We start from the raw sequence: 27,178 nt of genomic DNA, 5'->3' as shown, positions 1-27,178 counted from the left end.
GAATTTGACCTTACTCTAAAAGTAGAATTGGTTGAGTACACAATATTTATGAACATTTGCTCCATTTCAAATGACTCTTTTAATTTGCTGGGCACAATGTGGTTTTTTTGTGCACAAATGTTTAGGAACTGGCTGCATACCCTTTTTATGAATTCCTGTTCTTGTATACAAGTAAGGGTATTTGCTGATTGATTTGCTGTCATTATTTACCTGTATAAAAAAATGTTTTAAAACTGCTGGGAAGGAAAGAATAGGAAGAGGAAGCAATGGCCAACTGCCTCAGGGCCTTGCCAGCAAGGAGATGTAAGGGGAAAGGGGACTTAAAAATGGAAGAATAGCATTCCTTGACACCCTGTTCCTCTTGGAGTTTGTTCCTCTGGGGGGACTTGTAGATCACTTTCCAGTTTCAGTTCAGGTTAGCCCTTCTACAACAGGGTAAGCTGTGCTTACAGAATCAAGCTCATCCATCTCATTGAAATGTGCCAAGGTAAAGACTATTATAACTGTACTTTAGTATTCTAGTGATTCAAATATTTGATACACAGGAATTTTGTATCTAGCACACACGAAGGCAGGGCCTGAAGTTATTTGTCTCGATAAAAATGAGGCATGAGAGTGAAAATTTTAAGTGCCACTGTTCTAAGGAACCCCTTTGGGCAACACAGAATACAGAGAACTCCACGTCAGGTTTTCTGGGCCAGAGAAATGGCGGTTGTGATGTGAGGCTGGTAGAGGAAATGAAGGAGGAGATTCTGGAAGATTCCTAAGGGAAATAATTGTGTGTACTCTTGGTTAAGCGGACAGTTTTTATAGTGGCAATTTTTGTTGTACAACGATATAGTTGTTTATAATACATCGTCACAGCATTTTTTTTTAATAGAAAGCTGAAATATATTGGCAAGGACTGTTTTTAGCAAAAGTATGTTTCACGGAATTGTTTAGCTAAAATATTACTGAACTATGGTGAGGTCTTCAAAAATGGGAAATGCCGTTATGCCTAAGAGGGTTGTTTATCTGAAACGTGAATCTTAAAGCTGGCACAAAGGAGAAATTATTGCAACTTTGATTTTCTGACATCTTTATTCATCCTGGGATGTTGAAAAGGCATCCAGTAAGAAATAGTTCTCATACAGACAGGACATCCTGAAATTTGAAGAGATACTTTAATTTAACTCTGCTCTAAATTAAGATATGGGTCACTTGTTTAGAAATTGATATTCCAGTTCAAATCTTTTAAAAAGGTGAGATTTTCAACAGGAAACTCTAGTTGTATGTTCTTATGGTTGTCAGTCAGTGGTGGTTGAGGCAAACTTTTGTGCTACGGACTCTTTGCAGGTATATCAAGACTAAGTTAAGTACTTACTGTCTTTATTATGTTTCTTGTAAAGTTATTTGACATTTCAGTAGGAGCAGCTGCAGTTTTAAAAAAACATTCATTACACTATATAGCCAGCCCCAGGTAGGGCAAATTTTATGTTGTATGGATTTCTATATGCAGGTCAGGACGATTGAGTCAGATTCATAAATCTTACACCAATATTGTATTTCTGATTATTTAATTCACTAATTTGACCAGAAGAAATTTTGTTATAGGACTTGATGCTCCCCATCATGAGATGTTTCCCGGTCTTTGTGTGGGGGAAACATGTTCTCCTGCTCACAATTTCCTACTCATTCTTCCACTGGGGAAGGTGATTTGCCTTGATAGCCAGAGATTTAGCCCCCAGAAGTTTTTATACTTAAGATGTATATGGATATCAAAAATCAATTGTAATATTAATTACTTCTTACACACAATTATGACAATTCAAAAGAGCTTGGGGGTGCAAGGAATGTAGATTTAGGATCATACTTTAGAAAGACATTTTAAAGTTTGACTTGGGAACTTAAAAAAAAAAAAAAAAAAAAAAAAAAGAAGCTGTACAGAAACTCCTATTTCCAAGCTTCTGTCAATGAAGACTAAAGAAAACAATTAAATTACAATTACCAAACATACCTTTTTTGGAAAAAAGCACATAAAATCTGAGCGAGAGTGATAACTTCTCTATGGAATTTTAAACTACCCTATAGAATTCTATAGTGAGAATACCATTCTCTGTGAGATTGTCTTTAAGGTGGTCTATTTTATAAAAATGTCCTCTATTATATGATTGTTGAGTAATATTAGAAACTTATTTAATTTCACAGTCATATTGGGTTAAATAAGGGCAATACAGTGCTCCTTCTTAGATAATTTATCTGGTCAGCAATTCTGTTTAACTATAATAGAAGTATATAAAGTGAAAAATACTTAGGCTCCAATCTTGCTAACAACGCTCCATTTGCTTAACTTCAAATGTGTGAGTAGTCCCATTGGCCCAAGTAAGGCAACTATGCCTATATAGTAATGTAATGGTCACTGGATAAAAACATTGCTTTTCTTCTTTGGCAGGATACACTTGAATTGTGCATCAGGGAGACGGAGTTTAAAAGCATACTCTTTTCTCTGTGCTACTTTCATACTTGTGTGGCTGGGAGGCTCAAGTTTGGACCACAAGGCTGGAATCGAAGATATCCTTTCAATACTAGAGATCTCACCATTTGTGTCAATGTCCTCTACAACTATTTAGAGGCACACACTAAAGTAAGAATTAGTAGTCAAGTAACCTTTTACCAAGATTGTTCTGAATCTGTCAGTCTTGGATACAGGAGTGGAACATAATTTCTCTCTGCAGCCGTTATTAAAATAGCTTACATTATATGCATCTATTGCTGAGTATGAAAATATACCAGAGCAAAGGTTTTTCAGCAGTGGATGCTTGAACTTCATAATATAGGTCAAACCAGTTTCACATCAGCAGCTTAGCGCAAAAAAAATGTCCTTCATTATGTTAACAAAAACAGTGGTTTACATGTGCATATATGCCAAATTCATTAGGCAGGTAATGAAGCATTTGCACAAATGTAATTACATACAGCAATTCTGACAGTTCATAACACTGCATTAATAATCACTACAATTAGTTCTGATGATGGAAGCAATTTACAACACGTCACATGTATAAATAATGGTGCATTTCCTGCATGTGTCATTATTATGTATTAAGGATACCACCTTGTTGTGACTTTCTCTGTAATGTTCCCCCGAGTGGAAGTTAAGGGTAGATGAGTGATTTTATTTCTGAGCTACAGCATATTTTACAGTTGTGTGGTTTAAATACTCGATTAATGTCATTTTTTAAGTTCTGTAAATCCAAAGCCTGAATAATAGAATGATTATTCAGCATTTAATGGGGTAGATAGTAAGTAGGCTCTCTGATACCACCTTTTTCAATAACTTAGACATTTCAGAGATCAGCAGAGGGTTTTTTTAAAAAAAAATATGTGAAATGTTACTTTCAATGACATACATTTACTTGTGTGTCCCGGTTTGTAGTCATTACATGTATTTGTTCTTGTTTTCCTTTTATTCTTTTCATTGATGCTTTTTGCTAATAGGACATGAAATTGAATTTCCTTCATTTGGTATTTAGTGTCACATTTGAAATAATTGCTTAATTTTATAGTGGTGATTTAACAATGGTTCTCATTTAGAAAATGACTCTCTCAAATCAGCTTATTCCAACCCATATTTTTCTTTACTGATAAATCTCCTTCTCTCTTTAGGCTCTGTTCTCAAAATAACTATTCATAAGCTTAATAAGTAGCTACTAGTAGCTGAAAGCCATGCTGTCATATGGGTATAATATATAAAGTCATGTGTGTGTTTAAAAAAAAAATTAAGAGGAGGCCAAAAATGGCTGAGAATTTAAAAATTGGTTGGTAGCAGACCACGAATCTCAGTAATGATTGAACCTAATGATATTCTTAACAAAAAGAGCTCTCAACCATACTAGTTGTTGTTTCCATCACTTCATGCTGACTCGACAGACGTTGCTAGTTGTGTGGGTGGTTCTGTTGATTTGTGTGAGTGGCAGTTGGATGCACAGGTGTGGCGGTTTGGCCAAGTAATCCACCATTTGGGCAGTCTCCCATATATAACCAATTAAACTGTTACATGCAAATTAGCTGTAAAGTAAGGATGGTAATTGGTTGAGTTACTTCTGATATCATAGTTATCAATGGGCTAGTGTACAATAGAAGTACTACATCGCTACATCTGGTGAAAACACTCTATGCTGAAGGGAGAGAGCTCTCCTGTTGGTGTAATAAATCCAATAAATAAATAAATAAATAAATCCTCTGTGTGAGGCGGTAGCTACATTGGCAGGAGAAATTCTCCTGCTGACATAGTGCTGTCCACATCGCCTACGACACTTGGTGTGGCATAGACACATGCTTTACTGTAGCTGTACACTGCCTGGGTATAATCTGTAAAGTCAAAATGGTTGAGAACTTAAAAAACTATATGGTAACAGACCACAACAACCAGAGATGATTCAGTCTGGTGATATTCTGAATAATAAGAGTTCTTGGCCATACTTGTAGCTGCTTCCATTGTTTCACACGGACTCAATACACATTTTAGGCTTCAGAGAGACACAGAGTGTGACATTCCTGGACTCTTATTATATAAATACTAGTTCGGATGGGAAGTAGGAGAGAGAATTACTAAACCTTGCCTTTTGGTAGTATTGCATACTTTTCATATTAATAATATTTTGTGGGTTAGCAGGTTGCATCACATTGCATTGTAGCTTTATGGTCATTTAAAAATGTAGGTACAAGAGGAAAAAAGGAATCTTAAAAGCAGCAAAATGTGGCGTGAAAACAGAGCCAAATCCTGCTCATCTTGCTCATTTGGGACTATTTGCGTTAGTAAGATGAGCAAGAATTGACCCATGGAGCACAAAGCCTATGTTGAAGACTGGGGGCAGATTCTCAGCTGGGGTAAATTTTCACAGCTTCATTGAAGTCAATGATGCTATGACATTTTACACCAGCTGAGGACCTTATCTTTTGGACACTTAATCCTCTTGTGGCTCTGAGTTGACACGACCCAATCCACTTCCCCATGAGTGAAATTCCCTTCACCCACACAAAGTCCAAGTATTATATGAGCTCTCTGCAGGTGGAATTCAGAGTGGTTGTGGAGACAAAATCAACCCAGGGCCCAGGTGCAGGACTTCTGTTCAACCCACTCCTTCACCCATCACACTTGTTTTTCAAGTATATGGGATAGAACAGCAACCAGCTGTGTAGGGTATTGGGACTATTTGATCCTTCCACTATGTGGCTTTCTGTACCAGTATATATGAGACCTTTCCTGTGGCATGCAATTGTGTAGGCGCCCCTGTGCAGCTGCTAAATAGGTAAACTCCTCCTACAGCATAGCCCCTGTGCTGGACTTGAGTAGTGTGGAGGTTGAATTTCTCTCTCCATGAACACATCAGGCTAATTTCCTACACAGTACAATGTTATTATGCAAACCTGTTATCCAAAAAGCCCTTTTATCCAAAACAGAGAACATGTCCCTGATCTCTTGTGATTACACGGAAATTTCTCTCTTAAATCAGAAGCCTTGATTATCTAAACGTTGTCAATGTTCCCCATGACATGTGGCTAATTGAGGTTATACTGAATTAGAATATTGCTATACTCTTGTAAGACACACTCACTTTGAACAAGGTTATCTGGCACAAAGAGAAAAAGCAATTTCCTGACCAACAAATACCAGTGTATTGAAATAAATATATAGTAGATTGAGAAATGTATTAGTAGCATTTTTATAGCCAATAAGGAGAAAAACTTGTTTAATTGTGACAGGTTTCAGAGTAGCAGCCGTGTTAGTCTGTATTCGCAAAAAGAAAAGGAGTACTTGTGGCACCTTAGAGACTAACCAATTTATTTGAGCATGAGCTTTCGTGAGCTACAGCTCACTTCATCGGATGCATGCCGTGGAAACTGCAGCAGACTTTATTTATACACAGAGAATATGAAAAAATACCTCCTCCCACCCCACTGTCCTGCTGGTAATAGCTTATCTAAAGTGATCATCAGGTGGGCCATTTCCAGCACAAATCCAGGTTTTCTCACCCTCCACCCCCCCCCCCCCCACAAATTCACTCTCCTGCTGGTGATAGCCCATCCAAAGTGACAACTCTTTACACAATGTGCATGATAATAAAGTTGGGCCATTTCCTGCACAAATCCAGGTTCTCTCACCCCCTCACCCCCCTCCCAAAAACCACACACACAAACTCACTATCCTGCTGGTAATAGCTCATCCAAAGTGACCATTCTCCCTACAATGTGCATAATTAAGGTGGGTCATTTCCAGCACAAATCCAGGTTTTCTCACATCCCCCCCATACACACACAAACTCACTCTCCTGCTGGTAATAGCTCATCCAAACTGACCACTCTCCAAGTTTAAATCCAAGTTAAACCAGAACATCTGGGGGGAGGGGGGGTAGGAAAAAACAAGAGGAAATAGGCTACCTTCGAGACACCACTGACTTCCTAAGGAAACTTCAGTCCATCGGTGATCTTCCTGATAACATCATCCTGGCCACTATGGATGTAGAAGCCCTCTACACCAACATTCCACACAAAGATGGACTACAAGCCGTCAGGAACACTATCCCTGATAATGTCACGGCTAACCTGGTGGCTGAACTTTGTGACTTTGTGCTTACCCATAACTATTTCACATTTGGGGACAATGTATACCTTCAGATCAGCGGCACTGCTATGGGTACCCACATGGCCCCACAGTATGCCAACATTTTTATGGCGGATTTAGAACAACGCTTCCTCAGCTCTCGTCCCCTAAAGCCCCTACTCTACTTGCGCTATATTGATGACATCTTCATCATCTGGACCCATGGAAAAGAAGCCCTTGAGGAATTCCACCATGATTTCAACAATTTCCATCCCACCACCAACCTCAGCCTGGTCCAGTCCACACAAGAGATCCACTTCCTGGACACTACAGTGCTAATAAACAATGGTCACATAGACACCACCCTATACCGGAAACCTACTGACCGCTATTCCTACCTGCATGCTTCCAGCTTTCACCCTGACCACACCACACGATCCATCGTCTACAGCCAAGCTCTGCGATACAACCGCATTTGCTCCAACCCCTCAGACAGAGACAAACACCTACAAGATCTCTGTCAAGCTTTCTTACAACTACAATACCCACCTGCTGAAGTAAAGAAACAGATTGATAGAGCCAGAAGAGTTCCCAGAAGTTACCTACTACAGGACAGGCCTAACAAAGAAAATAACAGAACACCACTAGCCGTCACCTTCAGCCCCCAACTAAAACCCCTCCAACGCATTATTAAGGATCTACAACCTATCCTAAAGGATGACCCAACACTCTCACAAATCTTGGGAGACAGGCCAGTCCTTGCCTACAGACAGCCCCGCAACCTGAAGCAAATACTCACCAACAACCACATACCACACAACAGAACCACTAACCCAGGAACTTATCCTTGCAACAAAGCCCGTTGCCAATTGTGCCCACATATCTATTCAGGGGACACCATCACAGGGCCTAATAACATCAGCCACACTATCAGAGGCTCGTATACCTGCACATCCACCAATGTGATATATGCCATCATGTGCCAGCAATGCCCCTCTGCCATGTACATTGGTCAAACTGGACAGTCTCTACGTAAAAGAATAAATGGACACAAATCAGATGTCAAGAATTATAACATTCATAAACCAGTCGGAGAACACTTCAATCTCTCTGGTAACGCAATCACAGACATGAAGGTCGCTATCTTAAAACAAAAAAACTTCAAATCCAGACTCCAGCGAGAAACTGCTGAATTGGAATTCATTTGCAAATTGGATACTATTAATTTAGGCTTAAATAGAGACTGGGAGTGGCTAAGTCATTATGCAAGGTAGCCTATTTCCTCTTGTTTTTTCCTACCCCCCCCCCCAGATGTTCTGGTTTAACTTGGATTTAAACTTGGAGAGTGGTCAGTTTGGATGAGCTATTACCAGCAGGAGAGTGAGTTTGTGTGTGTATGGGGGTGGGGGGGATGTGAGAAAACCTGGATTTGTGCTGGAAATGACCCACCTTAATTATGCACATTGTAGGGAGAATGGTCACTTTGGATGAGCTATTACCAGCAGGATAGTGAGTTTGTGTGTGTGGTTTTTGGGAGGGGGGTGAGGGGGTGAGAGAACCTGGATTTGTGCAGGAAATGGCCCAACTTTATTATCATGCACATTGTGTAAAGAGTTGTCACTTTGGATGGGCTATCACCAGCAGGAGAGTGAATTTGTGGGGGGGGGGGGGGTGGAGGGTGAGAAAACCTGGATTTGTGCTGGAAATGGCCCACCTGATGATCACTTTAGATAAGCTATTACCAGCAGGACAGTGGGGTGGGAGGAGGTATTTTTTCATATTCTCTGTGTATAAATAAAGTCTGCTGCAGTTTCCACGGCATGCATCCGATGAAGTGAGCTGTAGCTCACGAAAGCTCATGCTCAAATAAATTGGTTAGTCTCTAAGGTGCCACAAGTACTCCTTTTCTTTTTGTTTAATTGTGAGTTTATTCTTTTTTTATTCTGAACCAAAAGTTAATATTCTTCTTAGAGATGTGCTGTTCAGCCTTTCCTGAGGCAGTATGTAGCACAGTTTATTACATTCTGGTGACTTCTTTCTCTTTTTCATTCTTTTTCATTGATAGAATCATAGAATATCAGGGTTGGAAGGGACCCCAGAAGGTCATCTAGTCCAACCCCCTGCTCGAAGCAGGACCAATTCCCAGTTAAATCATCCCAGCCAGGGCTTTGTCAAGCCTGACCTTAAAAACCTCTAAGGAAGGAGATTCTACCACCTCCCTAGGTAACGCATTCCAGTGTTTCACCACCCTCTTAGTGAAAAAGTTTTTCCTAATATCCAATCTAAACCTCCCCCACTGCAACTTGAGACCATTACTCCTCGTTCTGTCATCTGCTACCATTGAGAACAGTCTAGAGCCATCCTCTTTGGAACCCCCTTTCAGGTAGTTGAAAGCAGCTATCAAATCCCCCCTCATTCTTCTCTTCTGCAGGCTAAACAATCCCAGCTCCCTCAGCCTCTCCTCATAACTCATGTGTTCCAGTCCCCTAATCATTTTTGTTGCCCTTCGCTGGACTCTCTCCAATTTATCCACATCCTTCTTGAAGTGTGGGGCCCAAAACTGGACACAGTACTCCAGATGAGGCCTCACCAATGTCGAATAGAGGGGAACGATCACGTCCCTCGATCTGCTCGCTATGCCCCTACTTATACATCCCAAAATGCCATTGGCCTTCTTGGCAACAAGGGCACACTGCTGACTCATATCCAGCTTCTCGTCCACTGTCACCCCTAGGTCCTTTTCCGCAGAACTGCTGCCTAGCCATTCGGTCCCTAGTCTGTAGCTGTGCATTGGGTTCTTCCGTCCTAAGTGCAGGACCCTGCACTTATCCTTATTGAACCTCATCAGATTTCTTTTGGCCCAATCCTCCAATTTGTCTAGGTCCTTCTGTATCCTATCCCTCCCCTCCAGCGTATCTACCACTCCTCCCAGTTTAGTATCATCCGCAAATTTGCTGAGAGTGCAATCCACACCATCCTCCAGATCATTTATGAAGATATTGAACAAAACCGGCCCCAGGACCGACCCTTGGGGTACTCCACTTGATACCGGCTGCCAACTAGACATGGAGCCATTGATCACTACCCGTTGAGCCCGACAATCTAGCCAGCTTTCTACCCACCTTATAGTGCATTCATCCAGCCCATACTTCCTTAACTTGCTGACAAGAATACTGTGGGAGACCGTGTCAAAAGCTTTGCTAAAGTCAAGAAACAATACATCCACTGCTTTCCCTTCATCCACAGAACCAGTAATCTCATCATAAAAGGCGATTAGATTAGTCAGGCAAGACCTTCCCTTGGTGAATCCATGCTGGCTGTTCCTGATCAAACCAGTTTAAAAGGAAGGTGCAATAAGACTTTCACTTATTCAAATTCAAATAAACTTGTAGCAAGCACACTGGAGTAGCTGTAGCTATTTTACTTGTTCCATTCTGTCACATCATGCAACATACAAAGCCTATAATTAAGGTTTTTACTTGAACTGTTAGGAGGCAAATACTGCCCCCGAGGGTGTAAAGGTTTCTGTCTGGAAAGGCTTCATCACAAACTGGCAAATTTTGCAAACCAAGGATAGCAAAGAGAGGCTTTGAATCTTGCTAAGCCAAATAAAAAAAGAGACAGTGGTTTCTTGAGTAAAATATGCTACCATCATTAATCAGAAACTGGAGGTATGGCACTATGACCATAACCACAATGAACATAACCCTCAAGCGATTTGGTAGTGATAGCAAAAATATTAATTCCATTTTTACTGAAATTCTTGAATGCATCCCAACTTCAAATAATATAGACTTTCACTTACTCAGTATTTTCTAGCGAGGAGATATAAAAAACTGCAATCAGATAAAAGTTTTGTTTTCCCCCTTAAAACAGACCTGATAGTTAGTAGGTTTCCTTCCAGTTGCTCATAAGGACTATGTTTTCAAAGGTCTGGATACGGAAATACATATATCCCTCAATGAGTTATGTTCTCTTACCTCATGGAGTGTGTTGAAAATGTACTTTGCGCCGTAAAAGATTTTTCATAAGGGCTAGACTAAAAATCATGACTTATGGCACAACTGATATTGGTTTGCACAATTAGTGATTTTTAACTGAAACCATGATATTTTTAATCAGATATTTATATATACACCTATAACTGGAATTTTTTTTAAAAAAACCCCATATTGCAGTATGGTTATTTTCTAAATAGAAACTAATGAGAATACCTAATGTTTGCAACTTCTCAGGAAAGTGTTTTGATTTTCTTTTGTTCTGATGAAGCATTTTTCATGCATTATTATTCTGTGTGACTTTGGTTTGTCCTTTGGAAAGCTGACTTGTTGTTTGTTTAATTATGCGTTCCATTATCTTCTGTAGGTTCCATGGGAAGATTTTCGTTATCTCTTTGGTGAGATTATGTATGGTGGACACATCACTGATGACTGGGACCGCAAGCTGTGTCATATGTATTTAGAGGAATTCATGAGCCCAGCTATGGTAATTTTTTATATATACCTAAATACTCTAATTTTTCAATATTACAAGAAATAAAATATTTTCTCTTTAATTTTAATATGTTAAACACCATGATGAATATTTCTTCAATGATCTGATTTGCTAAGAGCTGAAGCATTTTGAGGTGACACTCAGCCCCACCCCATCCATACAAAAATCTTGTATATCTGTCTTGGAATAAATGATCCAATTTGTAATGAGTGTGGTACTTCATCACAAAAAAAATCTTGTCTGCAAGGCTTTTGTAACTTGGTATATTGCTTACTTAAGTGCTTTTGCAAATACCCGTAGTTTAGCAACATGTATTAAGTGTTTTGGAACAATACTATATAGTGTATAGAGGAGCCAACTGAACTGCATTCTGAACAGTGTATTTAGGTAACAGGTTTTCCTATTAAAAATTAACCCCTCTTTGATGCACTCATGTTTTGAAAACTCTTGGTGGGGTAGAAAAGCTGCACAATTGAAAGATACTTCAGTTATAGCACCACAGAGTGACACACATACCAGACACCCAAGAACCTACACTTACTTGTCTTATATTTTCTTTTCTTGTTCATGAAAAGCATTAGAGCAGAATGGCTTTCCCTCCTTTTCTGGTGTTTTCAGAATATGAGAAGCAATAATAGACCACTTCTCCCTTTCTGCCACTCCCACTGCATTTCTGACTCTTAGCTGCAGCTACAGCAAACGCCCCCCGCCCCCGACCCCCACCACCACCAGATGTATGTAGCACAATGTATATTAATCTTAGAAATCTGGAGTTGGACAGCATTGTCCATCCCTCCAAAGGGCAAAATTTCCAAAAATGTTTCTAAATCCACAGCTTCTGCATAGTTGTTTCTGTGTTGTGACAGAACATAAAGCATGAAAAATCCTGGATTTACCTAATTTTCTTTCTAGAAATCCCAGTGACTGTGTTGGCATTACTTTACTTTAAATTTCTCTGGCTGCTTCTCTTAAGTTTATTAACTAGTCAAAGAGTGAAGAAATGACTATACTGAAAACAGATTTTTAATTTTTTTTACAATTTTATTATTTTGCTTTGTCCAAACAGCTTATAGGTGGGGGCAGGGGAGAATTAACATGTAAGCCTTGAGCAGATCATTTCTGGAGCTTGGATAACTTAGGGGAAATGGACTTTTCACCCTTGCCATTGCAGTTGAAGTCTGTCTTGAAGGTTCTAAATGAAATGAGTGCACTTGTGTCTCCTCAATCCCTAATGAGCAGGTTTTCATATGTCAAAAAGCCACACTCACTTTAATACAATTGGAAGTCGCTGTTCAGAAGAAAACGCTGGAGTTAGTTACCATGGAGATGGAAGGATAAACACTACTGTACTTCTGACCTCTACAGAGGCTGATTTCTCCAAATGACAGCTGAGGTCATGGGGTTAGTGTGGGAAGCACATTCTATGTTTCTGCTCTGTGTCTAGCCTATGGATAAGTAAAGAATTACTGTTTCCAGCCTAGGCAGTCCATTAACCTTCACAAGCCTGAACTTTCATTCAAATAATTGTAAAATAAATATAGGTGGTGAAACCTGAAGAGAATCACTGGTGTTTGTATGCCCTTTGGAAAGTTTAGGTACCCAACCCTGAGTAAAGATCCACTGATGTTTTAAATAATGAGATGGTACATTTTCAAGCTTTTGCTGTAATAGGACAATGTTACTCCCCTAAATTACCAGAGGAAACAAGAGCTCTTTTATTGACTGGCAGCCAAGTAAACACGAACAGATATGGTAACAAGTACATTTAATCAGTGTGGTTGTCTTTTTATGTTTAGCTGGAAAAGTGACTTGTCTTTACTTATTGGCACTCTTGGTGAATTCATTAGCTGCATATTTAAGCAATAAGGCAAGATGTGGGGAGTGTTATACTGAGATTTTTCCTTGTGTTGTATGTGGTGTTTGGCATGTGGACAAAGAAGCAATGGGTTCCCACTATAAACTTGCAGTGTCCTGTTATGTGTATGAATCTTCAAAAAATACAGTTAGACCTATTTTAAGTGCCACCAAAGAGACCAGACAATACAGAATAAGTAACAGAAGTGGCCTTTAACTGAAGGTAGAATATAATTTTATTGGAAACCTTAGGGCTACTTTAATGTGGTACCTTGAGATGATCATTGTAGGTGAGGTCTGTAGTTAAGGTTGCCAACTTTCTGATTGCAGAAAACCGCATGCCCAGACCCTTCTCTGAGGCCCCACCCCCGCACTCTCCATCCCCTCCTCCTTCCGTCACTCGCCCTCCCCCACATATGCTCATTTTCACCGGGCCGGGCATGGGGTTGGGGTGCAGGAGGGGGCGCGGGCTCAGGTGGGGCCAGAAATCAGGGTTCGGAGTATGGGAGAGGGCTCTGGGCTGAGGCAGGAGGATAGGGTGTGGGAGGCAGTACAGTCTCTGGGCTGGGGGGGTTTGGACTGAGGGCGGGGGTGCAGGCTCTGGAAGGGAGTTTGAGTGCAAGAGGGAGCTCATGGCTGGGGTTGAGGAGTGGGAGGGGGTGCGGGTTATAGGACAGAGTTTGGGTGTGAAAGGTGTGCGGGTTGTGGGTTGTGCTTACCTCAGGTGGCTCCCTGAAGCAGCCAGCATTTCTCTCCATCTGCTAGGTGGAGGCGCAGCCAGGTGACTCTGCATGCTGCCTCCATCCGCAGGAGCTGTCCCCGCAGCTCTCATTGGTTGCAGTTCCTGGATGCAGCGTGGGGGCAGCATGTAGAGCCCCCCCACAGCTGTGCCCCCACCTAGGAGGGGAGCCAGGGATGGCAAGTTATATGGACCCATGGTGCCCAGGCTCCAGGAATATTCAGGTCCTGGGGACCCGACTCCACCAATGTTGGGGGTCGGGTCTCTCTCCCGGCCCCGCCTGCTGCCCCCACAAGCCTCCCCGGGAGTTTCTCCCAACCCTGCCTGCCTCCCCTGGGGGATTTAAAAGGGCCTTGGGGCTCCCAGCCACCACCACCGGCAGTGCATTGGGGCTAAGGCAGCTTCTTGCCCATCGTCGCGCCACGTCCTTGCGGCCCCAGGGGGCTGTGTGTGTTACCATGCACTGCCCCCGCCCCAAACACCAACTGGGGGAGCAGTGCCTGTGGGCAGTGGCACGCTGAGACCTCCCGGCCCCGCCTCCCTGCCTAGGAACCGCTTCCAGATGGGTGTACCAGTCCCTTTCCGGAGCTGCCCAAGGTAAGCACCACACCCCTCACCCACTCCTGCACCCCAACCCTCTGCCCCAGCCCAGATCCCAACCTCTCAATCCACCTGCACCCAAACTCTGCCTCCCAGAGTCCACACCCCTCCTGCACCCAAACTCCCTCCCAGAGCCTTAGGCAAGTGTTTGGGGGTGGGCAGGACTTGGACCCATTCTGGGCACCACCAAAAATTATACAAACCTGCCACTCCTTGAGCCAGAGGGAAATTCTGGCCGCTTCTGGGAGCCCTGTGGGGCCAGGGCAGGTAGGGAGCCTACCTTAACCCCGCTGCGCGGCTGCTCAGACTTTCAACGGCCCAGCCAGCCGTGCTGACCAGAGCCGCCAAGATCCCTTTTCGACCGGGCATTCTGGTCGAAAACCAGATCTGTAGTGCAGGTTCCACAGTAAATGGCTGGCTGTAAGACCAGAATAATTTCTGTTTGTATTAGTTTCATCTGTGACTTGTTCTTGACTTTGCAAAATACCAGAATGCCTTTGAAGTTTATTGTGGCTATATGGAATAGATCCGCCACATCAAAAATAACTGGCTGTCTTGAAAAAAGGCTCTTGTAACCAGAAAAAAATCTTTCAGCAAAGATGACACTCCAGACTGGAGTGAGACCATTCTGGCCTGTGACACTGAATTCAAAGGCCTCTCTGAACCCATTGAAGTCCTTGCTGCTCAGAAGTGAGGGTGAAGGAAAGCAAAGAGCTAATGCAATTGTATGTGTGTATTACTGCTTTTATTTTCCCTATGTTATCGCTGCTAGGTAGGCCAGACCATGGATAGCACATCACACCAGTGCACTGAGCTGCACACTGGCTGCATATTCAATTCTAGATCTTTTTATGACCCTGATTCTTATTTTTAAAGCCCTAAAGAGGTAAGGGCCTGCCTACCTCAGAGAGACACTCTCTCTCTCTGCAGCTTTCCATGGCAACTGTGTTCTATAGAGACACTGCAGCTGGTGGAATCCCGGTTCAATCCAGCAATAAGGAACAAGGCTTTCTCAGCTGTGAAACTTATTACCACTGAATATCCAGTTGAGGCCAAACCTTGCAACCTTCAGTATGCAATACAAAACTCCTCTCTTTGCAGCACACTTACCAGCTGAGAGGTGGAATGGAGAGTAAACATGGCCTTCCTCTGCATTTCACCTCTTCGATGTTAGGAGCTAGGTGGAATGAAGAGGGCGGATGCTGTAATGCACACAGAAACCTGCCACCTAATAGTGACTAAGCAGATGATGAGTTGGGATTGCTGCTCCTGTTTGGCTAAATATGGCTCACATCCTGTTATTGTGTTACCCTGTCTCCACCACCACCCATTCTGGTGTGCTTTTTTTCTCATGCACCTTGTAATGTCTTCTCTTTCAGCCAGGGGCATACATTTGCTATCTGTCTGCACTGCACCCTGACCTGGCTAGGCTGTAGATGGTATCACAATATAAGTGTTTAATAATGATGATAATAAACAATGCAATCTTGTGGTTAAGGCACTTAACTGGGACTCAGGAGATCTAGGTTCTATTCCTGCTTCTGCCACAGATGTCCTGAGTGATTTTGAGCAAGTCACTGCAGCTCATTATGTCACCGTTTTCTCACCTATAGAATTGGATAGTAATAATTCCTTGCCACTCAGGGCAGTGTTGAGGGGATAAATACATTAATATTTGCTCTGATATTACAGTAATGGGGCTGCAGATGGGTATCTAAAATGGCCCTAACACCACACATTTGCAAGTGAAGGATAGTACAGGTGCCTCAATACTATGGTGATGGGAACTTTAGAAATGTGTGTAGTTAATAATTGTAATATGAATACTTAATAACCATCTTCCATTGTGGCACTTCTAACAGGCTTCCAGTGAACTTAATTCCTGGCACAATGGAAATTTTTTTTTTTTTTTTAAGAACTGATAGTAATGTTGTTCATTCTCTTTTTGAAGCTTGAAGGAGAACTGGCATTGGCACCAGGGTTCCTAGCACCCCCAAATTTGGATTATGCTGGATACCATAAGTACATAGATGAAATGCTTCCAGCTGAAAGCCCAGTGTTATATGGACTCCATCCCAATGCTGAGATACAATTCTTGACAGTGACATCAGAGAATCTTTTCAAAACTCTTTTGGAAATGCAGCCCAGGAATTTACTTGTGGGAGAGGAATCAGGACAGTCTGCAGAGGAAAAGGTAAGGTGATGGTTTTTCTTAATCATGTTTCCCATAAGAATGCTTCTCATAGTGCCAGGGGATGCCACTAAAAAGGGAGTATTTATCGTATCACATTATTTCACTGAGATAGTTAACTTCTGATAATGGGAAATTTACCCAGTTTACCAAGATAAGCTCAGGTCAAATTTAAACTTGGTGTAACTCAGGGTTGCATCAGGGATGAATTTAGGCCCATAAATAATATAAGAGCAATATTTAATTTTTAATGGAAACCACTGATGCCATTTTCACTTTGAAAGCTGGGGTGCCAGTGAATAACTCTATCTTTGTTGTTTTTTGTTTTGTTTTGTTTTTGGTTTTTGTCTGTTTTTTTTTAAAGAGCAAAGAAACACTGACTTAGCAAAATATTATGTTAAGGTTTGTCTGATTCTGCTTTTCTTCCCCTTCCCTGCCATTTTCTATAAATTGTCAGCTAGGAAGCAGGTAACCTTTTACCTTGACAGCTACTTCAATTTTTACTTTAAGTGCCTGGTACTGATGTGGTTAAGATCAGGCTTCAATTCCCAGCTCTGAATCAGAGTTCCCATGTGATTCTGAGCAAATCGTTTAGGGGCAGATTTTCTACTGTGTCCAGCTTCCACTGAGTGCAGCCGAATGGGGGAATGTAAGGAAGCTACTTATGGATCCCTGATTTTTCTGCCGTGGCAATAGTCCCCTAGGGCCTCTACATCAGCTGGGGATAGCAAGAGCACAATATGCTTCAGCCAAACCCTCATGCCCACAGCTCTGTGGAGACGCAGCAAAAGGTCTAGGAGCCAGAACACCTAGGTCTAAGCTTGCGGGCGACTTTCCCTCATAAGGGGTATCCCTAGCAGGGGACTTGCAGAAAGCTTCTGCTCTCTTTGGACCACGTAAGTGGTGCAAATAGAGCAGATGTGGGAAGGGAATCTGCCCCTCAAACTTTCTGGGCCTCAGATCCCCATATGTATAACATATATTTTTAATGGAATAGGCGTGCTGAGGAGATAAACCCATAAATCCTTAACTGGCAATCAGATACTGCAATAATGGGGGCCAGATAAGCACCTAGACAGAGAAAGCTTTTGTTAGTGCTATATGTGCTGATACATTATGCAGTTCTATTTAGTGTCAGGAATAACCCAGATATTTTCATACAGCCAAAATTGCTCCCACTAGAAATAAAATGTCTAGTTTTAGGCATGGATGCAAAGCGGTATGGGCTCTTAACAGAGTACATGCAGAAAGGGGTGAGATTGGTAAGACACATAAACAAGTAATGACAAAGGTGCACCCCAGTATCTTAACTCCTTGGCTTTAAGAATTAGGGTTTCACAATACGACTAAGCGGAAGACTGGCCATGCTGGTTTCAAGAGGCCCCTCTCACGTCATGGTAGCTAGCAGAGCAGCACCTGTGCAGGTTTTCAAGATACCCAGAGTTCTGACATTCCCAGTAAAGTACTGTCAGGTGGCTGCTTGGAGGCCTAGAGTATGCATAATGACCTGTGGGCCACTAGAGCCTTGTGGACTGTTATCCATATCACACAAGGCCACCTCACAATTGGAGGAAAGATGTTGTTGGAAAGCTCAGCAGTGAAGCCAAGGACTGAACTGGCAGGGGAAGTCCCGATTTCAAATCTCAAAAGGTCCCTCATAAACCTAGCTTTCAAATATGTCATCATTTTATTATAAATTGCCTTTAGTCCAGAAATTGGGGAGGGAAAAATGTGAAACCAGGTTTGTATTACATTTGCTTGTTTAAGATGTAGAAGACAAAATGTCTGATCAGATTGTAACCTATGTGTGTGCGTGTGTACACACACACACACACACACATCCAATGTGCATGCATGCGTGCACACTCTTTCTCTCTTCTCTCCGTGCTAATAGATGTAGGGTGCTCACATTTATAAGTGTGCCAGTTTCATCAAGAAAAAAGAAAATCTGCCATCTTCTTCCCCAGAGGGGAGCTTGGTACTTAAAGCTCAGCCCAATGCTTTTTGAAATGACTAAGTTGTTAAAGTTTGAAATGGCATTTCCTGATTTTGACCATAGAGGACTTATGGTCCTTTGATGTCTAGTTTGCATTCATACTAAAACCATACTCAAAATCTAATTTCCAGAAGGAAAAAGCCGGTGATTAATTCAGCCAAATTTGGATGGCATTGTTGATCCCTATAAAGATATAGTAGAATGATGGAGTGGGGATTTATTTGGCAATAAAAAAAAAACCTTTCCCCATTACTACTTAGCTTCCTGAATTCCTGACAACTAGCAAACTACTGTTAATTAAAGCAACTTGACTATGATTGTTTTAATGAGTCTGGCGCACACCATTTTCATAATTAACTTAAAATGTGACTGTCCTGTGAAGGCAGCATGTGTCTTGTCTGTTCAGGTCATGACCATTACCTAATCACATTCAAATTATAGGGGACATTTGTGAGAACTACCTAATCTTGTATTTGTACTTTCCTATGCGATTCCTTCCTGTGTTTCGCTCCCACATAAAAAACTACAGAAGGAGAAAACGTAGGTAAAAATCGCTGTACCCTGGGCTGCCCCAGAGGTCTGTTGCATGTTCCCCTCTGAGAGTGGACTAATGAGTCTTTGGCCAGAGCTGGATCAAGACAATCTGGTACCATATGCACACCACAATATGGCTCCTCCACGGCTCCTTAGGGCCCCACCCCATGTTGGGAGTCTCAGTGGTGGGGAGCATCCCTCCCATTCCAGAGAGGCAGGTGGGTGCACCTGCTGCACTCTTCCCTCCTGTGCCAGACGCACATCCCCATCTATAGTCATGTTTGCAGAAGGCAAGGCAGGCAGGCAGAGCGAGTTAACACCCTTTGAGATACCTGAGGCAACCCTCATTTTTGGGGCTATTGTGTCAGGCTCTACAGCCAAAGGCAATTACTGCAACTTTGGTTACACTCGAGTCATGTTTTCAAGCTTGTGTTTGCAACTCTAAGGGCTACAAACATATATATATATTTTGGTGAAACGAGGTTCTAATGTAGTTGACTCAAGCAACTGGAATCCCAGGTTGGGCCTATCTGACTTAAACCAGCCCTGATTATGGGGGTGATCTGGGGCATGCCCCTTAAAGCTGGAGTGCCAGGAGACTATACCTCTCAAGCCGTGTGGATCTCTGCCACCTTTACATGTCTTCCATCCTCTTCCTGTGCGTCCTCCCTGTGGACTGGGGAATATGTCTTAGCAACTGATTACCACCTGTCCACTGTAATTCCTTCTGTCCTGTCCCTTACTTCCCTGCTTTTCTGTGGCCATGTGCCCTCTCCCATGTTGCCAATAGGCCATGGAGATTTTGCAGAGAGAAATGCAACGGTTATGCATAGAGGGATGGGACTGCTCCCTACATCATCTTTTTCCCAGAGGGTTGGACCCTCTGTGGTTGTTCCAGTTTTGCTCCTATATCATACGGGCTTTAGGGTCTAGTCTTGCAAAATACAGGAGGTTGAACTGGAGTCAGGTGCTTTTAGTTTACAAGTCCTTATTTAGTCAATAAGGAATGATCTGTGCGCTTGTCTGATTCCAGGACTGTGCAATGAAAAATCAGTATTAGATTGTCAGCTGTTTGGGGCAGGGAGTGTTTGTCTTGCACAGTGTCTAGGGCCATCAGGCACCACTGTAATACAAATAATCTTGGTCTTGTATGTTTAAACATGTGTGAATCCCTAATGCAGCAATTTTTGATCACTCTGTATTGATGTGATAAGGTTAAGGATGTCCTGGATGATATTCTGGAGAAACTTCCCGAAGATTTTAACATGACAGAGATCATGCAGAGGGCCGCTGTTCGGAACCCCTATGTCCTTGTTTGTTTCCAAGAGTGTGAGAGAATGAACCTCCTAATTCGGGCAATACGCAAATCACTTAAACAACTGGACCTTGGTTTAAAGGTAAGAGAAGTGAATTTCATTTACTAAAGAATAACTATTCAGACTTCTTTGATGCCTAGTATACTTATTCTTCACAGGGGGAGCTGACATTTTCGCCTGACATGGATGCGCAGCAGTCAGCATTGCTTTATGATATTGTGCCAGATGCGTGGACCAAGCTGGCTTATCCATCCACCTATGGCCTTGCACAATGGTAAGTATGCTTCGGCACCTTACCAAAGAACTGTAACTTGTGGTGGTTAATTACCATGGATATGGTTATTCCATTGCTGTAAAAGTGCAGCATGGTTCTTTCCCATGTATATAAAATCTGTCGTTTTAATTCAATTCATTTTCACTCCAGAGACCAAATAAATATTGCTGGAATACTAATCTTTAAAGTGTTTCTAAACATTTCCTTCTATGCTTTCTGCAAAGTTGGAATTATACAGTGCAACCAATAGGGCCTGTCGTTTTCAAAAGGAATAACGTCTCTGCAGCCCCGTGACAGAGTAATTGGACTGTGTTCCTAATTGCAGATCCACTAGCCTCACTCCCCCGGCCCTTTTCATGATGGGCTCCTTGCACTACTGTCTTTGGGCTTGTCTAGATTCAGAAACAAACTAATCCCACCCTAACCTTGGCCTCTTAATCTGCGCATACCTTTTGACTGCTTCAGCCCCATGCTTTCTTCCCACAGAGACAATGCAGTGCTCAGCTGGTACTCAGCATCTCTATACTTCATTGAATTTCATCCTAATGAAACTATCACTGTTGTCCACATGACTATGTCAGCATTAAGGTGGCTGCTGCTTCTTCTGTTTCAGGATTAATGACCTCCTCATGCGGTGTCGAGAACTTGATATCTGGACACAAGATCTTGTGCTTCCAGCAGTGGTGTGGCTCTCTGGATTCTTTAACCCTCAGTCTTTTTTGACTGGTGAGTAGTAATGGCTAATAACATTTGAAGGAACAGGGTCATATTGTTTCAACCCCAAATTGTAGGTTGAAACAGTTTTTACAAGCAGGTTTTATTTTTAACCTAAACATGCCTTTATGGTGTGAGCAGTGTTTAATGATGCTATATTATGCTACTGCATGAGAATGGATGACTGAAATTGACTAGAAACAGACTGGTTTATTTTCAATATCCAAGTTGAAAAGACTTTTATAATAAATTAAGACAAATTAAGGTTTTTAAAATGTTCACTTTTAACAATCTAATGTGTTCTAGAAGTGTTTGATATCATGTTAGTTATTCTTGACACTGTCCCTTTAAAAAATGCGTTGGCAACTTTGTTGAGTACATCCAGGGCCCTTACTACCTATGTGAGCTACTACCCATGTGCTCCAATCCTATACGGAGTACTTCTTACTAATGCAAGTAGTCCCTGTGACTCCATAGGATTAATGGCATAAGTAACAATTTGCACAATCAGGCATGTGGAAATAGTTTTTTTCCCTCTGTCGTAAGTCTTCAGTCTCCAAATCAAAGTCTGGAGATGAGAAAAGGAAAGAGATGCTGAATTTGAGTTGTATTTTTGTGCTTGATTAAAGAAAAGAGAAGTCTTAGACTTAGTTTGCTAATGTAACCATAGCTTTTCCAATCAGTATTCTTTAATCTAAATGTGTTAATGTACCGCTCTGTTTCACTCCTTCGGTTCTTAACTCGTAAAATATTTTAACAGCGTAAAGGAAGTGAGAAAAAGTCTGACATTCCTCCCAGAATATGGACTGCTACAGTACGGGATAAAAACATTCAGCAGTATATTAAACTGCTTCCTTAGGCCTTGTCTACCCTCCGGGGAAAGATAGATCTAAGTTATGCAACTTCAGCGACATGAATAACGTAGCTGAAGTCGATGTACTTCAATCTACTTACTGCGGGGTCCACATTACGCTATGTCGATGGGAGATGCTTTCCCGTCGACTCTCTTTGTGCTTCTTGTTCAAGTGGAGCACAGGAGTCAATGGGAAAGCGATCTGCGGTTGATTTAGCAGGTCTTCCCTAGACCCACTAAATCGACGGCCGATGCATCAATCACCGCACATCAATCCCCCAGTAAGCTTTCAGTCTCCATGTTTACAACCCACATGCATGATTTCAGAATCTAAAGCAACTACCTAGATCTCTAGAAGCCATTGTCAAGCTTCAGCAGCTTTTCATTCTGCCCACTAGTTTGTAAAACCAAATTTCTCTCAAGGACTTGCCACCCCACCAGTCCCAAGTCCCTGACTGCTGGTGTCTCAAAATGTTTAATTCCGTAGAATCCCAAGCCCTGTCAGGGGAAAGTTGTTGATCCACAGGCAATAGTCTGGAAATCAGTGCACTAATGGGAGTTACACAATGAAGAGAGACTTGTAAAAATGCTTTAATTCAAATTCTCAGTAGCCAGTAAAGACATTAAACTAGCCGTTCACGGTAGACCACAGATTCTTAGAGCACAGCCCAGAAGCTTATACAAACACACACCCCTTTCTCTCTCAGCCCCTGTTGATCCAGTTTGCTGTCAAGTATTGTGATTTTCATCAGAGCCAGTCAATATTACTCCTTAGTCATCCAACTCACTGAGTGACACAAGCAATGAATATGTAGCTTCTGTAGCATTCCTAATCAGAGAGCAGCCACCTATTTTTGTGCTCAGATGGAAATGTATTTTGCTCTGTTGCAAGAGAGCTGACTGGATGCGGTATTCGGTTTGTTTTTCATTTCTTAAAAGCAATTTATACAACTAATTTCTTGCAATTTGAGATATGGCAAACAACTGCCAGAACGCCCCAATTGTGTAGCTTTAGGCTCGAACAAGCCTGGGTAGGGTTCCAGGGGAGCAGTTGTGGCATTAAAATTATGGTCTATGGTGAACTGCTCAGGGTAATCTGTTGGCTTTTTTAAAAGCTATTATGCAGTGCACGGCCCGCAAGAATGACTGGCCTTTGGATAAGATGTGTCTGACTGTAGATGTTACCAAAAAGATCAGAGAAGATTATGGCCACCCACCTAGGGAAGGAGCATATATTTGTGGTCTTTATATGGAAGGTAAGATGTCTGTTTACATTGCTCGATATCATCTGCCTCATAATGACTGATGTTTGTTTGAATTTTTCTGCATGCCTCATGCATACACTCTGCTACTCTAAAGTGGATTACCCTCGCCACGTGGAGTTAGATCTAAATAATTCACTGGTGAGTTTGGGACTGATAATGGGTTTAATTAGTTCTTAATTTGTTTAGGCCAGGATTCATTCAGACATGGCCCGTGTCTCTGCTTAATAAACTTACTCTACTATTAACAAAGTATTAAACGTGACTGTATAATAACAGAGCAGCAGCTCCCTTTACATAATTAAACACTTCCTGTTTAAAAGACTCTATGGCTTTCACTTGGATTGCCTTGAAATTTGCAGTGCTTCAATGGGGTGCAGAGTAACATTAACAGGGCAAATTTGGTGTCATTTCAGCAAAGGGTTTCTGAGATAGAAGAACCAGGTGATTTTATAAACAGTTAATTTTTAGGAGAGCCCTAACATCTTTTTGCCCACACCTGAGGGCAAAACTATCAGTCACTCTTAACTTCCCCAAAATGATTTCAACCACCTGGAATTTCAGTAAATTCCCTTTGGGGAAACAATATTGAAAAAGTTATCACGGTAAAGTTTGAGGTTGGCATGAGCTAACCTGATCTGCCTCAAAGCATGAAATGTGCATAGTCAGCAGGACTAGGGATCTTCTGAAATTAGAAGGTTTTCAGGCTGTGAACCACAGTAACTGGGTGGCTTAACATGCCCAGCTGTGGTCATTGAACCTGAGCTGCACCTGCACTCCATGTGTGAGTGCTACCTTAACAGCTTTCAGAGAACAGGGGTTGTGCTTGCATTCTGCAGGGGCTTATTTTGGAAGTTTTGCCCTGAGAACAAAACTTCTAGTTTAAATCAACTTTCAGACCCTTTCATTTTCAAAATGTTGTCAAGGAATGAGCCTTGTTTAATAGACAAGATTGTAGCAGGCAGTTATGGTAATGTAATCATGTTCCATTGTGCAGGAAACTGAGCGTGATCAAAGGAAAGCAAGTCCTTGGATCAATGACTTTTTGGTGCAGAGCTAGGAAAGTATTCCCTACGCTGCTTCTTGCAGTGGGGAAAGGATTCTAAGGTCACTGCCCCTGCTGCTTCTAAGATGGAAGTGGGATCAGAGTATTTAGCAAAGGTTTCTGCTCTTCCCCCATAGTACTGAGAGCAGACATACAATGCAGAAATGGGGGTGAGGAGGTGGGACTAGGCATGTTCAGTGCAGTTCATTAAGATGAATGAAGCAGTTCACATCTATCTGCAACATAGAAGGCTCAGAGAGATGTAGAAGAGCCCTGATCTGGATTTCTGCATCTCCACTTAGCTGCTGGTACATGCGTTCCTTATAGCCCTGCTAACAGGTAAGAGGGGCTGCAGCGTGTGTGAGAATAGTGTAGGGAAGAAGAGGGTTGTGTTGTGCAGTGAGGGATTCAGCTCTGTTCTCTCCTTATTCTATGCTAGTCCCTTTACCCCGAGGATTCCTGTGTATAGGCAGGCGGGGGAACTGTGGTGTACTAGACTAGGAGATGATGCAGTGGTAGTGAAATGACTAACATGCAGTTAGAATATTCCAGGGCACATGAGGATGCTGTGAAGTTATTCCAAACCATACAAAGATAACATTTTGGATTATTTAATAACAGTTAAGGTTTGCCTTGGGCTCTTTCAAAATGTTAATTTCAGCTACAATCAAACTTCTGAATCCCAGGAAATATAAAGTTATGGTACATGCCATTCCAGCAATGCTACCTTGCCCTGTGAGTGATGTCCCAACACACATACTAGATGTTACAGGATAGAGAGGTTATTTAACTTTGCATTTGGCACTGGACTAGTGTCCAAAAATTCAAGAAAGATATTGATAAATGGGAGAGGGTTCAAAGAAGAGCCATGAGAATGATTAAAAGACAGTGTTAGACTCAAGGAGCTCACTCTGTTCAAGTCACCCCTTAACAGTCTCTTTCTTAATCAGTCTATAAATATCTACATGGGGTACAAATATTTAATGGACTCTTCAGTCTAGCAGATCTATAACATGATCCAATGAATGAAAGTTGATGCTAGACAAATTCAGAAAGGAAGTAAGGTGTAAATTTTTATCTGCAAGAGTAATTAAACATTGGAACTTATCAAGGGTCATGTTCTCAATCACTGACCACTTTAACATCAAGATTGGCTTTAGGAATTATTTTGGGCCAGTTCTCTGTTGTACAGGAGGTCTACACTATACAGATTAGATCATCACAACACTCCCTTCTGCCCTTGGAATCTGTGAACAGAGTAATGTAGGACAGTGTAGTCAAAGTCTAACAAACACCTTCTCTTTACTCAGGCAAAACTCTGGTTTACATCAGCTGTAGCAAACAGGTGCTGCCTACACTAAGCCTAATTCATACAAGCCATCCCAGACTTGGAAAATGTTCCTACCCTCTCTTGCCCCTAAGTCTTAGAGATCCTGGTCATGTATTCCACCACAACTGACAAGCTACAGAACTCAGTGCTGAAAAGAGGCATACTGGATTACTTGGAGGACAGTACACCAGCACCACCTCTCATAGCTCAGTAATAATTATGCTAACCTGGTTTGACTAATTCCTCCACCATTCAATACTGATACACCTAACACAGTGCATAGAACTTCCTCATGACAACTTATCCTCCTCCCCTTACTGAATCATTTATAGCAACAATAACTTGTTTCAGAGTAACAGCCCTGTTAGTCTGTACTTGCAAAAAGAAAAGGAGGACTTGTGGCACCTTAGAGACTAACTAATTTATTTGAGCATAAGCTTTTGTGAGCTACAGCTCACTTCATTGGATGCATACTGTGGAAAATACAGATGTTTTCATACACATAGACCATGAAAAAACGGGTGATTATCACTACAAAAGGTTTTCTCTCCTGCTGGTAGCAGCTTATCTAAAGTGATCACTCGCCTTACAATGTGTATGATAATCAAGGTGGGCCATTTCCAGCACAAATCCAGGTTATCTCCCTCCCTCCGCCCCCACCCACTCTCTAATAATTACCAACAGGAGAGTGGGTTTGAGGGGGGAGAAATGAACTACAGGTTCTAGCAGGCAATGTTCTGTATGGAATGCTAATAGCTAAGCTCAGTATTGTGTGATGAGATCCAGAGTTAGCAATTTTGTGTGTGACCTACAGTTTTGCCACGTCTGCTCTATCCTCAGGAAAGGTACCTACTACTAAGCAACTATTAAGTGCAGCATTGCAATGTACAAATGATTCAAGTCACCATTTGGAACTCTGTGTGTGTTTTTCATACAGGAGCACGGTGGGACATCCAGGCAGGGGTCATAGCTGAAGCCCGGCTCCAGGATCTGACTCCAGCAATGCCAGTCATCTTTGTAAGAGCTATTCCAATTGATCGACAGGAAACCAAAAATATATATGAATGTCCAGTATATAAAACTAAAAACAGAGGGCCCACATATGTTTGGACTTTCAATCTGAAAAGCAAGGACAAGTCAGCTAAGTGGGTGCTTGCAGGAGTAGCCTTACTCTTGGCAGTTTAATGCTGTGCTGTCACACAGCATGTAGTCAAAGTGTACATAACAGCTGACTGTGAGAAAAACCTTTGTCTAGCTGCACTACATCCTACGTGTGAAGAGTTATGATACTCAAATGTTGTACTCCTCCTCCAAACATGTCTGTCTCGCTAAACTGGATTCATACCTGTTAACATTTTCCTTCGGAGAGACAGGTAGATTATTGAAAATTAAA

General features: G+C 41.9%; 1 protein-coding gene across 1 annotated transcript in view; it reads left to right on the top strand.

Annotated features, from left to right (window-relative positions):
• The window catches only part of DNAH11 (dynein axonemal heavy chain 11), a 289,112-nt gene extending 261,939 nt beyond the window's left edge, over positions 1-27,173 (top strand). The window contains exons 75-82 of the mRNA XM_073333745.1: positions 2,432-2,623; positions 10,949-11,068; positions 16,222-16,464; positions 20,206-20,388; positions 20,466-20,581; positions 21,195-21,307; positions 23,264-23,404; positions 26,723-27,173. Of these exons, the coding sequence (XP_073189846.1) occupies positions 2,432-2,623; positions 10,949-11,068; positions 16,222-16,464; positions 20,206-20,388; positions 20,466-20,581; positions 21,195-21,307; positions 23,264-23,404; positions 26,723-26,970 (1,356 nt within the window). The 3' untranslated portion in view covers positions 26,971-27,173. The remainder of the gene's footprint in view (positions 1-2,431; positions 2,624-10,948; positions 11,069-16,221; positions 16,465-20,205; positions 20,389-20,465; positions 20,582-21,194; positions 21,308-23,263; positions 23,405-26,722) is intronic.
• Positions 27,174-27,178: the final 5 nt, after the last annotated feature.

The sequence above is a fragment of the Lepidochelys kempii genome, chromosome 2 (assembly GCF_965140265.1).
Source record: "Lepidochelys kempii isolate rLepKem1 chromosome 2, rLepKem1.hap2, whole genome shotgun sequence".
Lineage (NCBI taxonomy): Eukaryota > Metazoa > Chordata > Testudines > Cheloniidae > Lepidochelys > Lepidochelys kempii.
This window is presented reverse-complemented; position numbering and strand designations above follow the sequence as displayed.